Below are 15,003 nucleotides of genomic sequence, written 5' to 3'. Positions count from 1 at the left end.
ATCTACAATTTTCTATTTTCAGCAGCGAATTAATGAGACGCGTCTGGTTGTTTGCAGCGATTCTTTTTGTTTTTCTCTTGACAAATTGTTCGCTGAATGTCGGAAAATCACACGAGGGGCACAGCGACGTGCCCGTGTCACTGCGGGAAATCTAATGTTTATTTTTGACACGTATCACAGTGAGCGACATCGTCTGGCAGCTTCATAATCACTTGAGGAAAATTAATCAGTGTTTGCGCTCCCATTTGAAGACACTTCAGTGTTTTTTTTTGTTGTTGTTGTTATCTACGCCTGTCAAACTGCATATTTGGGAAATTACATTTTCACAGCTCAAAGGAAGCCACACAAAGTGTGCGGGTCATTAGATGGACTTGGAATGATGTCAATATTTAAAAAAACACAGTATGGTGCTGCCGCCTCATTTTCTCGGGAACATTAGGTCCCCCCCACTAACCGTCAGTTAAATTGCCTACTTCTCAAGATACTCTTTATTTTTCCAAATGAATCAAATTAGCAGTTTACTTTGTGTCCAATAAGCATATTGAAAAGCTGTTTAATGATATGCACAAGTTCCAATGTCATTCACTGCAGTAACCATTTGTATCATTCCTAGACACTGCCACCTACTGGTCAGCTGTCAGAAGAATCACTTGATTAGCTTTTATTGTTATTGTACCACAAGGTGCAACAAAATGGAACTGACACAACATTGAAAAACAAGAACCATCAGGTATGCAGAACGGGATTCTGCCCCGTTTTTGCAGATATAGTACATGGGATGACAGACTAGCGTCCACAACAACGGTAACATTTGGAATCCTGCTATGACAAGCATCAGTATAAGGTTGACAATTTTATCATCCATCTTCTGTTTTTGATCCTCATTCCGTTTTAACATCTGAATGTGCCCCAAAGGCTCCACAATCAAATACAGTTCTACTCTTGAAGAGGAATATCTCCCCTGTGATTCAGACTAAACATGTGACAAAGAAAATCAATGGCCGAAATAAACTCAGCATCTGCATTCCCAAAACATAATATAACCCACATGGAGTTCATTTAACACTCTTAATAGTGATATATGTCTATTTTGGTCTGCACAAGCAGCATTTTCACCCGTGTGTGATCTCCTCCCCATAAATAATAAAAGGAACAGGGGCAACAACAACACCATAAAATAGTCTCTTACCTCCAGTTGAAAGCTGTCAATCCTCCTATTCCCTTCCATCAACTAGCAAGAAAAAGTATTTCGGGGCATGTTGCTGATAAATGAAAGATTAGTAGAACACATTCTGCTCAATTTGGTCCAATTTGGTCCCATTGGAAATAACCTTTATGGACAGTGCTGGCAATGTTTTCAGCAACATTTATACAGTGGTACCTCCACAGATCACCACGGAGAGTTGGTTGGCCACATTTGTCCAATTACGATATGATATTTGAGATATTTGAGTAAATTGAGCTTCAAGTTCAGCCGCCGAGCAAATTCGACTCTTAAATCAAGGTACCAATATATTTCTGTTGTTCACACAGTCGTACAAGTCTAAAAAAATAACAATTACTTTTGAAAGTTCCATAATGAATGATGCAAAGCCTATTTTTAAACAATCTCAACTATCACACCAGCAAAACGACAGAAGCTAGTTATAACTCTCACTCTAACAGCACATCTCACTGGTGTCCCGAGTGGCTCATCTAATGTGTTTGAGGCTTTTTCCCATGATGCCTTGTTGACAAATCAATTTCCATTTGGGCCGCCTGGTCTCCTTGCAGAGACCTACAATGTCTATTTAGTAAATAGCCCGCGTGAGCTTGCTTCAAGCTGTTTATTGACGCTCCCTGTTCAAAGTTTTACTGTAAAACTAACACAAAATGAAGAAAGAGAATTACACATTTAATCAAACACAAAGTCTGCTATCTTGATGCTAAAACATACAGTAATTCTCCTCCATGTGTAGGCATAAAAAGCAGGATTAAAGAGTTTGTGACACTCAATAATATTCAGCAAAAACTAGGCTGACCTTAAAGTACTTCCTGTTATCGTTCTTCTTCTTTCAAATCTACACTGGGTCAAACTAAGTATTGTGTCGTCAACAGTGGAATTGCACCCAAAATAAATGAGAACAGAACAAAATAGGGTTATAAACGCATATACGCATCTTTCCTCTCCCCAACTTTAATTAAATTAAATTAGATCAGTAACATCACAAGTATTTTCGGTTTCTTACAATCTAAGCCATGTGTATGCGTGCATCATCAGACTGCCCCCTGGAGGCAACGGTGCGCACAACAGAAGCAGCACATATTGACTTACTTCCATACTGTATACCGTCCGGAGCTATGTGGCGATACTTCAAGGTAAACAACTGAAGCCAACGGCAAATTATACTTTGCAAAATTGTCAAGAGGAGGGATGACGCCTCGCACTTTCAACATGTGCAATTTGATTAAGCATCTGAAGGAATTCAGTTAGCGACATCCCTCGGAGAGACCACAACTGCTCGAGAAGACAACCCACGGCAGTACTGGGGCCTTAATAAAGTCTGGTAAAGTGCTTACAGCAAACAATGTCAAGAAGTTTTGTGATTATGTGTTTAGTGTACTATAAGAAGTGGCAGGCTATACTGTGATGATTGAGATATGAGTTTAAATCTCATATCTTATATCTTAAATAGTCTTTCCCCATTGAAATAAATGTAATAAATAAATATGTCAATCCATTCCAAATAAAACAACAAAATTGTGTGTATTAAAAAGGAATGTAGCCCTTTATAATACTGGACTTTATTTTATTTTTTAAACATAGAATCCACTGTATGGAATGTAAAGTATCAAACAGTTTGTACATCTTGATTAAGCATTGCGGCTCCATCTGTTGTTTTGTGCCTTGGCCACCGGGCAGCAGTATAATACAGTCATGCAGACACAAATACAGATGACTTTAACAATGACTGACAAGCCTCAATAAGTTGTAGTAATATTATTTATTTTTCACCAAGAATAAATATAAGCCTCTCAATATTGTTTCTGTCCACATGGTTATTGCACCCTTGGATATCGATTTGTCAAAGCGATATATTGACGGCCGTCCATATTTTCGGTAAAAAAATACACGGGCTGAGCACCAACCGAAGCAAGTGTTTGTCCGTCAACCCGGGTCAGTACAGACGGCCCTTCTCACTCCGTGCTTTTTTTTTCGTCATAAAATTACTGCTCAAAAATGTGGGCATCGGTCAACGACGGAAAATATAACACTGCCACATAGACGCTATTCCTTAGCCTGTCTGTGGTGTTTATCGTACGGTGTCAGCATTAAGCAATTAAAACAAAAGTTATGTCGCTCGTATCTCAAGGCACCACGGTATTTGAGTGAAAAAAAATTGTTTTTAATTGCAAGACGGTATTGGCGAGTACTCAAAGTGAATACTCTGAAAGAAAGTTGTACCCGTGTATCCCTAGTGTCTATGATCCGCATATATAGACACTTGAGTGAATTTATGTCGCCACTAGTTGCACTTGGCACCTTAAGGGTCGCTACCTTGCGTGTGAAAACAGCAATAATGAGTGCAAACAAATATGAGTGCCGCCCAGCCTTTAAGGAATTGCTGCAGACGATATGTTTACATTCACATAGTGGCTTGAGTGTATCGTCCCCGGAATGCAATCCAAGCTCACTTTGCGGCGAATGAGTCTTCTTTAATGTGACAGCTCGTTTCTTCCCTTCGGCAGCGCCACAATTTTCTCGCAAGTGTAGTTCAGTTTGGCATTACAAGCATCCAGATCCATACGTACCTTCAGAGCACCTGAAGCATGCCGATGTCGATTCTGTTCACGCAAGATAGGCGATGTATTTTTAGACAACGCTATCTGCTTTTTTTTGTTTTTCATCTTGTCAGCGAGGTCATGTTTGTTGCAACAAAAGCGACATCATTAGCTTGCGAGCCAGGTGGCACGTGCGCCGGCTCAAAGGCGCTCGCTCCATCGTGCATGTTCGGAGTTGGTGGTGGCGTTTCCATGGATACCAGTAACCCCATTATTATTTCTACATCAGGGCATGTGTGAATGATGGTATTAACATGACTTGTTTCGAGAGGATTCTACGTTTACACGCGCAGTGCTATTATTATAGACTGTGGACTTGATCTGCACTACACAACTGTATTTTTCTACAGGAGCCCTGTGAGAATATTTACCCACCTCCCATTTTAAAAAGGTGAACTCTAACCATCACGTGACTTTTTCTGGGTATTCCTATGATCATTCAGCAAGTGTAGCAAATTTAAAGTGGCTCCCCGTTTGTGTTAATTTCGTTAACGAAAACTAAACGAAAAATTTTCACCAGACTAAAATTAGACTAGACTAGGCTAAAACTTTCATTAATAAACAATAACTGCGACGAAATCAGTAGGCCTATTCATTTTCGTCGACTAATGAAGATGAGACGAAAATGTACTTCACTTTATAAAAACTGGACTAAATTTTACGGACCTTTTTGGTAATGAATAAAAACGAGACGAAAATGATATGATTTTGTAAAATCTTGTCTCTGCTAATCTGTGACACTGTCATGTGACACTTTCCCTTTCAAATCTGCAGCAAGCGAGTGCAACATCCACAAACACATGGAACAGACAGGAGGTGGATTCACGGTGACCGGTAAAAAAAAAAGAAAAAGGAAACTAGTATAACGTAACATTAATCCAACGGCTATAATGTTTGAACAATCCAACAGCTAACTAATGTTGGCTAATTTACAACCTCATTGCATGGCGCCATAGTAGCCACCTGTTGATATACTGTAATTGTGTGTGAAGGAAGTTGTTTTTAATCAAAAAGATGAGAGAAAATTTTATGTGAAATTGTTTTAGATCCGAAATGTTCAACATAATCTGCTGACAAAAAAAATGCAGGGGTTCAATGATTGTTCTGAAAATGTTGACAGTTTTTGTTCACTAAAACTAAACGAATAAAATTACATTTTCTTGGACTAAAATAAAGACTAAAATGCTAGATTTATAGTCTACTAAAAGTTAACTAAATAAAATCCGGATGAGGTTGACTAACTATGATAAAAACTAACAAGCGTGATTGAAACTGGGCTAAAACTGAGACTACATTTTAAAATGGTGGATAAAATGAACACGACTCCACATTGCCCAAGAAAAGTGCTGCTGTTCACCTCATAGTCTGCCAGTACTTAAGTGTATATTTTGCTTTAGTGGCTTCACTGGCTTGTTTACTGTTGTACTAGATTGGCCACAACTGCTGGCCAACAAAGATGATTCTGACTCTGATTCCATGTCAGTCCAGGGATTGGCAGGTGATCATTTCCAAGTCTGTGTCAGCTGGGATAGGCATCATCCCCCCCCAGACCCTGTCGAGGATAAGCAATAACCAAAATAGACCGATGGGCCAAAAGTTTGGGTTAGTTGTCCACCTTCATAGGCTTCAGTGTGGTGGTACAATAAGAGTTTGATGAGAATTTGGATCTTGGATTTTGGCCTGATCCAAACGAGCGTTGACCAGCCTCAACGGGATTATCTCCAATTCGGTCCCAAATGAGACGTGTTTTCTGTCCCTTCACGCAGTTTAGTGTTTTTGATGAATTTTCACCGTATGTTTGTCGGGTGGCCAGAAGCTCCAAACAAGTGTTGTTTTGTTTGGACCTGCTGGCATCCTTTCCTCAGTCAGTGGTCCAAAATGTAATTAAGCCCTGAGCAACAAGCGGCGCAAAAGCTTTCTTGGAATTGCTGCATCTATTGTTGTTATTCAGACAAATGAATCGCCTTTTTGAGAGCTTCGACAAGCTCAATTTTTGCAAACACTCTTATCTATGTGAAATTGTATGTGTGTATTTTCACCAGTTCTCACAAAATTGTTCGGACGTACGTGTCTATCATAGGACGTACTCAAAAGTACGATCCATGCCTTAAATTAAACAGGAAGTCGGATTTATTGGTTGGTTTTCCCCAGTTCCGACCTGAAAGCATTCGAGGCAAAAGTAAACAACCAAAATGGCGGATAGTAATAAATTGTTTTGGTCCTCAAAACTCATTTTGACCTTCAGCAAACTTACCTTCTCGTAATTTTGCTTCATTTATTGTTTATTATCTTATTATATAAGCATTTCATACAGTTCAGTATTTCACCGTATAATTTCATGCAGGGAGTTAGCGGCATACTATCACGTACGTTGTGTTACGTGAAGTTATGTCGAATGTTTATGAATGAAGAAAGCTAGTTTTATACTCGAGTAAATTGTGTTTTACCATTCACGGTCTGTGTTTCCAAAGGGGTCGCCATTGTAGAGTGACGTCACATTGTATTCTGTCGGTGAAGTCGGGGTACTTTTTTTTTCTCCTGACTTTGCAAGTGGGATTACCGAGTTCAAGGGGGCGTTCCCTTACACACTTTCTCGTTTGAAGTAAAAGAAGTCCGACTTACGACCATCCTCGAATGCAGCATTACTCCGGTCAAAGCAGCTAAAAACCTGACAGCAAAGGTGGCAAATCCAGGTCCAGAAAGTAAAAACCCTGCCACAGTTTGGCTTTAGCCCCTTGCGCTAGCTAGCTAGATCCCTAGCAGGTAAACGAGCACTCAAGGTGCTAGCTATGGAGCTCGCTAGCTAGCTTGTTGGGCTAAAGCCAAACTGTGGCAGGTTTTTACTTTCTGGACCTGGATTTTCCACCTCTGCCTGACAATTGGGCAAGGCTAAATCACAAAACTGGTCTAATAGTTTGGTGTGGAAGTTTGAAGATCATTTCAAGGATTTACTGTGAAAAAGCAACATATGATTCTGCTTTTGGTTGCCTTAACTTTCCTGAAAACTAATTCACAAAGCACTCATTGTTATTTTTCATGTTGTGTCCAAGGTGTACTTCAAGCGGGATGGTGAGCTGATCGAGGTGATCTCTTACATTCAGCCATCAGCCGGCGAGCAGGGCGGCGGCTCGGCGGGGTTCCAACGAGCCAGGCCGCTCATAAGCCGGGACCTGGACGAGACCAAGCTACAGCGCTCGCTCTCCCTGCTGGACCCCGAGAGCCGGTCGGCGCGTTTGTACACGGAACGGCCGCAGCGTGTCCACACTCAGGGCCTGCAGGCCTCGGAGCCCAGTCCCGCCACAGAGGTCATTCCGGAGACGGTGGTGAGCCGGGAGTTCCCCCGCTGGGTCCACAGCACGGACCCCTTGTACTACTTCAGCCACACGCACATCCCGCAAAGCGACGGCTCGGTGGTGGTCCAGGCGCGGCTCACGTGGACCCTCAACCCGCAGCTGGATAACGACGCGCTGTTCAGCTGCGAGGTCAAACACCCGGCGCTCTCCATGCCCATGCAGACCGAAGTCACATTGGGTAGGATGTTTTATTTTTATTTTGTACTAGCATTTCTGCAGAGACCCAAACATGACGTGGGGGCAAAAAATTGTTATTCATTACCTTACCTTTTCATCGTTTTGTGCTTAGGTCAAAGCCATGTCTAATGTAAAAATGTTGCTTTGCGCCATCTTGTAACCAAGGAATAGAGTGAATCCCAGTATATCACTGCTTAGACATTCCAGGCGGTAAAATGTGCAATATAGCTAGACTCTAGGGTTGTGCATTTATTTCTCCACAAAAGACGATTCGATGCGGTCTTCGACACGTGGCATGAGAAACGATTCAAGGACAGTTATTTTTTTTTAAGTTACTTTTACGGCTGCTAGCGATTTAACAGTTAAATATATTTGTATATATCTGTTACAAGCTTTGAAGAAAAAGTAGAAATAGAAAAATTGGATTAATCGTGAATAATTATGGAATATTTGTTTATATATATATATATATATATATATATATATATATATATATATATATATATATAACTGTCAAAGTTAAAGTGTTAACCGTTTACTAATTAATTAATCACAAAAAAATTATCGCATTAATCATGTATTAACACCGATTAATCACACTATTAATTTTAAACGCAGATGATCCTTTAGCTTCACATGGGATGGCCACGTTAAAGATAGCACAGGTTGTGTTTGAGTAACGAACATAGCTACATGCATTAAAGTCAAGCATTTAATAAATGTTTGTGTATGACATTTGTTCATGTCAAGCTATTGTTTTGTTTTTTTCCATTTTAAATGACGCAAGTAATTAACTGATTAGAAAAGGGAGGATGAGCGTGTGCAGTGGATCAAAAAAATGTAATGTTTTAATGTCCTCATAACAATGTTGAAAGAATTAACACTTAACAAGTGGTCTATAAATTTGGCAGGCAATTTTTTTGTTGATTAAAAGCCTTTTAATTAAGCGATTAATCGTGATTAATCGAAATTCAAAGATGTGATTAATATGATTAAAAAATGTAAGCGTTTAACAGCTCTAATATATATATATATATATATATATATATAGTAATAAAAACATTCACTTAACCTGCGATAAAGTGGTGGAGTGAAAGTTGAACCATGATATATATATATATATATTTTTTTTTAAGAAAAAAAAGAGGCTCCATGCGTTTCTCTCATTTATCTCCCGCTTATGACTGCGTCTTTGCTGGTCCTCAGAACAACTCTAATCTAAAGCCGACTAACCTGTGGGCAGTATTTTATTTTGAAATGGCTTGGTCAGAATCATCAAAAAGGCCAAAACAGGTGACAATACCGCTTCGGGGCAGATTTTGGAGTTTAAGTTTCGAATGCAAAAACAGAAAAACTCGGCAGTGACTGACAGGCCAATTCACGGCGCTGTCTGCCGCCAGATTGAGTTAACGTGCCAACGTTATTGAAAAAAGTCAAGCTGAATTAGAAATGTGGGAGGACAATTCAGACACAAAGTTCTCACAAAGCTGTTCAACCATTGTTGTTGTTTTTTTACATCAATTTATTTTCAAAAGCAGTGGGGTATTTCTGTTCATATTAAAATATCAAATAGAATAAAACAAGAAGAATAAGAAGAAGCAAACAAGAGTCAAACTTTAGGGTGGTAAAGTATAGTTTTTTTTTTTGTATGTGTTATCCTGGAGATGAACGCACGAACGCCTTCTGTTTTTTCTCTAAACTAAAAACAAAGATGGCTCCCAGCATTTCCAATTAACACTTCAAAGGCGAAACGTTGGCGTCATTCTTCTGCAGACGAGCGTCGTGATCCATGAGAAGCGAAAAAATAAACTCACGCTGAAGACACACTTCTGTGTCCCGTACGAGATGCTCTCCAAAATCAATGCGGTGCTGCCTGGTAATCTCGTTTCTTTCTATCGAGCCGAGCGCAGGAGGTAACATCTGCTCGTGTTGCATCACTCTCAAGTCCGCCGTTCACTTTTTTTGCGCGCCAACAAGAGTCCTTGCCAGAACCCGCGCGTCCATATCTGGCTAATTAGGTTGATTCTATAGAGTCTCAATTAGTGCAGGAGGGACACTCCTTTCTGTTGTCGAACGTCCGCACTGACAATGGGGCCTTGGCAAAAAGGAATTAGGCCTGGCACAAGTTTGGATTTTTCACATTGTCAATCAATCAGTTACAACTTTTTGCAAGGTATTCACTTCGACACTTTGCTTTTAAAATACTTTTTATTAGGAGTGTCAACATTCGTGCATTCGTTTTGAGTTAATAGTTCCTTTAACGCGTGATTAATGACCGCCTCCTACTGGGCAAATTCCAGTTGCAACAAAAGTAGACATGTCCACGTCAAAATGTTGCAGTAATAAATGGAATAATAATGTATATATTAGTGGAGAGTGGAGTCAAGTTGTAGTTAACATTTTTTTAAATGTGCAGAATTTTACTAGTTAATTAGTTAATTTCACGAGTTAATGTTAAAGATGAAATCGTTCTTAATATGAAAAGAAAAATGCACTGAGCTGTCACCAACGTCTTACAAATGCAATTATGCCATCTAGTGGCAAAAAAAACTGACCTCACCACAAATAAATATCACTCCTTTTTTACAGTACAGTACATGTTTTTAATTTTAACTCAAGTTTATGAATTATTATGAAATTACTGTATTAATGACTAAAAGTTGCAGCCATAATTCTATTAGTTAAAAATGTTTCCACTTTTATGTTAACAAGAGAATGAAACTGGGGGGGGGGGGTATTGTACATTTTATTGTACATTTAGAACAGATCCAAAATGTGCGATAAATCGTGAGTTAACTATTGAAGTCATGTGATTAATTAATTTTTTTTTAAATGTATCGCTGACATGTGTGTGGCAGCTTTGCTCTTTTTGATAAATGATTAAATCACATCTCCGATGGGACAAAATGATTTTATTAATGACAGCGAGCGAGATTTTTTTGGTCCTGTTGTTGTTGCTGCCAGGTCTTACTTGTCCAGCGGGAATCGCACATCGCAGAATAATTCCTGGCGGAGAGCAGGAGCTGTCAGACACCCCCCCAACCCCCCCCCCCCCCCCACCCCCGAAATGTAGTTCATCACATGCAAAACTTGACTCGGCAGCGTCAGTCAGAGCGCCAACGACATGAGCTGTCTTCATCAGACTGAAGCACGGCGCAGTAAATATTTTAGCAGCTCGCTCCCTGCAACATGGATGATTAAACCCATGACAAACCCGCGGGGGGGACGGGGGGGGGGGGGGGGGGGGGGGGGGGGGATGCAAAAGATCGCTAAAAACTCTTGCTAAATGTCAACTCCGCTTTTATTTTGACAAGTTGTTTGAAGCCGTTCGTTTGTCACCATCGTGTTCCTCATCAGACGTTTGATTTTCATATTAAGAGAAAAAGGGAATAGAAGATGAGCCGTTGCATCCCAGTGCATTTGGAATGTCAAACACTGCTCAGCACGCTACAGCAGAGGAGACAACAAAACGCGCGCGTCAAAAAACCTCCTCAGTCAAGGATGCAGACGTAAGGATTGTTTGGCTTCATATGATGAAAATTGGCTTTATAATGAATTCTATACAAAAAAATTGGACCTCTGCTGTGCCTGCTCACCAACCTTGTATGAAATCCAAGTCAATATTTTATTATGTGCCTATTTGTGAAAATGTGCCTTTCATCAACAAATTCGCCACTTTCAAAAGTCGCCTTCGTGGTAAAGAATAGGCTTTGCACGATCAGAATTTTGGAGCCGATCAACAATCAGCGTTTTTTCATCATGTATGTTAGTTTTGTGGTTTTTTTAGCATGTGGTATCACAAACGCCAGGGAATCGTTTTTAAACTGTGAAAAAAAATGAATGTCGACTTTAAATGACAATAATAACAACCACTCGCATTTGTCGTATCTGTGACGTGAAGTGCAAAATGCGTGCACTGTTTATAAGTCCTGCAAGCTGCTCTTGGTAAGGAAATTAATTGGTGGTCTTTTCCGCGGCCATAAGTGATAAATCTTTCAGCGAATATATTAATATCAGAGACGGAGCGACATTCTGACAGTCGAACCAATGTTGTATTACACTCTTGAATATTCATGAAGGGCAGCGCGCTCGCCATACAAATGGGACGAGAGGCTGACGCTCCTCCTCCGTCACACGCTCGCTCCTGGATATCCTGACCACGAGAGTTCAGGTCGGCGGCGGCGGCAGCGGCGGCGGTGGCGGCCGAATATTTAAATGGTGCTCTTTTTGAGCAAAGGTGTGCAAAATGAACATTGTTGTGAGTCTTATTCCATGCGCCGGGTTCAACTCTACCTCACGTCGCCGATGCTTTGCCAGGCAGGGATAATCAAAGAGCAGATGCTCGGCTCCAGATGGCATTGGCATGCGAATAGAGGATGAGAATGTGTGTGTGTGTGCGTGCGTGTGTGCGTGCGTGCGTGTACGCATGCAGCGATTTGTGTTTGTGTTGGCCACTCATCAATACGTCTTATCTGCTGGCTTTAGTGTTCCCGCTTGGAGCCGTGAAAGGAATTACATGGCCGGATTCACCTGGATGGAGCCGCCGCCTGATCCGGCCGTCAGTCGGGCATTTTTTTTTTTTTTTATTATTCCTGCCCCTCTCGGCTTCTTTTTTCTTTAACCAAGCCGCTCATCCAGTAAATGCGACAGGCTGCCCTCAACTTTTGCTGCCTGCAGTGCAGCTGGACGCACCTGTTGATGGGCAAGGCACACCTGATGCGGGGCCAAAAACGATGTCTTTTGGGCAAGCGTGAAGTAGCGCGCACATGAAGGAGCGATAAAGAAACACTCCATTCTTTGAGTTCAGTTCAGCAGACACAATGAAAACAGCAGAGGCCCCAGAATTGAACCCTGTGGAACACCATATGTTCGTTATACACGTGGATTCATATTGCACATTTACTCGACATAGTTAGTATGAAGGGATTACAATTATAAAGGAATTGCACGACGTACCGTCACAACAGCTGCTCTTGAGCAAACTCCCTACAGCACAGATAGAGGCCAAGTAATGTAGTGTAATCACCTGCAGCCAATGATGGCCAAGCGTGGGGCGTGTCATCACAAATCATATGAGTCGGGTGTGTGTCTTGACCTCTGCCGAGCCCCTGAAACTGAATCACCGAACACCTGGGCTACAATTGAACCCAGGTAAAGAAACACTGGTTTAGGTGTATTAGAAGTGTTTTTAGAGTTGGTTACTCTTCTTTTTCTTTTTTTTGGCTTACTTGTTAGGGTTTGATTATTTTTTCACCTGTTCTCGTCAGCCCGGTCCCTTGTGTCGACCAATCAGCTCCTTTCAGCCATCTTCGTGTCTTGATTTCAACCTTTAGTCACGTGCTCATGGCATGTTTTTTTTTTTTTTTTTTTTTCATTTAATATTAAGAATCTTCGTGTCTTGTTTTTCTTTAGATTTTGAAAATGATTTGATTTTAGATTATACTGCCCTGCTACTTGGCTTCCATTGGCTTGGGTCCTGCACTTTTGCCTTTTATCATCACACAAACATAAAAATAAATATTCAACAACAAAAAATCTATTTTAATATTAAATTTTTATTATTTAATGTTTGTCTTTTACGCGATTCAGCCGAGTGGTAGGATGACACCCTAGCACCCTTTTATTGACAGCTGCCGCTTTTAAAAAGTCAAACTACATAATGCTAGTCCAAGGGAGTCCTGGATTACTCCCTGGTGGGAGCTGTTCGGCCTCATGTCCGTTCGGGCGCCCGACGCCCCAATCAAGGGTGGGTGGCGTCGGGCGCCAACTGTCGCCACTGGAACGAATCCCAGAAATCGGCCATCATCTTTTCTTAACGACCATATGCCCGACGAGCTCCACGCGTGACACCGCGAAAAGCGACGAGCTCCTCCAATGACGCTCGCCGTTGCCAGAAGTCGCCTGTGAAATGCCATCCGTCCCGGGCGCGAGAAGACACGCGGGCCACGTCACGCCTGTTTCGTCTGCCAAGGGAAATATGTTGATGTTTTCTCTCTTCTTGAAAATGTGAGACATTTACCATTTTATTGGTCAACGTTGTTGTCCTACTTTAGAGTCCTTTTGCTGATATAATTCCGACTGTTATAATTATGACGTGAATGTGGATTTGTGCAGCGCTTTGTCTGCAAATGAACTTCCTCGCGGATAAATAAAGTGAATTTGATTTGATGCTAAGATGCCACAAGGGGGTGTCACAGACCCCCCATAAGGAAAGTAGTAATTGGTGTCAGTGAAGTACGTTGAAGTGATTCTCCGCAATTAACAGCATTTTCACTCATGGAAGCAGCACTTCACGTACAGAACTTTTCAATCGGTGTGCAGATCTGTGCATGCTGCGCATGCAACTAACACACTGACGTACACAAACGCCCACGCAACAACTTTAGGAAGCAATCAAGAATGAAGATGAAGAGAATTCAAATCTATACATCCAACCAAACTCAATGCAGCTCTGCTTACCTATTGCCTTGACAAGTTCATTTCAGACATGGCGGCAAATCTGAAACTTGGTGTTGGGGAGTTTAGTCGATACCGATGCCATAAATACCCAAAATAATGCATGGAATTAATGTCAATTTTCTATTCTTCTGATTTCTAGTTCCTGATTGTAAAACGGCCACAAAAGGGCAGCCGATATCGGCCACTGTCTCCAGTGCCGATACCTTGAAATAAGGCTGATGTCACCACCTGGTATCGGTATTCGCCCAACCTTCAAAAATATATATAAATAAATAAATGAATAATTAAAAAAGAATATAAAAATGAGATAAAACAATTAATAAATGTGGTAATAAATACAAAAATAAATATAGAATTAAATATCAATCAGTAAATAAAAACTCTACTCTCATATTTATTTATTTCATGCTGCAGACACTGCCATGAAATGTTATTCAAATGATCAATCTAATTTTTTGTCTTTTTTGTAGTTATGTTTATTTTTTTATTTTTTTCCATTTATATTATTTTTTCTTAATTATTTTTGAATTATATTTCTATGTTTGTTTTTACTGTCATTTTTATGTATTTATTTATGTATTTTGGCAGTTTTGGTCTTCCATCGCACAGGCACGCAACTACTTTTTTACGAAGCATAAAAAGTATATTTTTCTATAATATGACACTCTAAAAAAATGGCCCTCAGGGACTCTACCTGCCGCCAACCCAAAATTTATGAGCACTTGAGATGAATTTTAGCCATAAGTTTAATACATTTAGCCACATGCTCTGTTTTAGAACAAATAAAAGGGTGCAATTTATCTTTTTTTATGCCTTGTAGTTCTACAAAAGGCATTCATTCATTAGCCCGCGTGGCCAGACAAATAGCTGTCCAGTGATTTCATTTATTTGCTTTTATTTATTTGTCTCTTAGTTTCCCCTCATCAATGAAAATAAGCGTCTAATGTGATTTATATTAAGAGTTAAAAGCGGCAAATGAATGGCGGACGAGTGCTGTTATTGATAGTGGGCCCTTAGCTCAACTCTCATCCCTGATTAATTAGTTCATTCGTTTAAAACAGCACCGCGCCGCTCAGCGCGCGGCGCCGTTAACTTCTCTGTTGATCGGATCACATGAAACCGGAGCTGCTGAGACGGGCCTGAAAGGATATCTTGTGGGCAGCGGGGGTCTCTGTGAAAATCACCCTTTTTG

The 15,003-nt window shown here is 40.6% G+C and overlaps 1 protein-coding gene across 5 annotated transcripts in view; it reads left to right on the top strand.

Moving 5' to 3' along the window:
* igsf21a (immunoglobin superfamily, member 21a) overlaps positions 1–15,003 on the top strand; it is a 170,162-nt gene that overhangs the window by 142,160 nt on the left and 12,999 nt on the right. For all 5 annotated transcript variants that reach the window (XM_086086562.1, XM_086086563.1, XM_086086566.1 and 2 more), the window contains one exon: positions 6,873–7,353. In XM_086086562.1, the coding sequence (XP_085942688.1) occupies positions 6,873–7,353 (481 nt within the window). The remainder of the gene's footprint in view (positions 1–6,872; positions 7,354–15,003) is intronic.

The sequence above is a fragment of the Leptonotus elevatus genome, chromosome 10 (assembly GCF_054856555.1).
Source record: "Leptonotus elevatus isolate MCC_2025b chromosome 10, RoL_Lele_1.0, whole genome shotgun sequence".
Classification (NCBI taxonomy): domain Eukaryota; kingdom Metazoa; phylum Chordata; class Actinopteri; order Syngnathiformes; family Syngnathidae; genus Leptonotus; species Leptonotus elevatus.
Note: the sequence above shows the minus strand (reverse complement) of the source record. Positions and strands in the feature narration are given on the sequence as shown.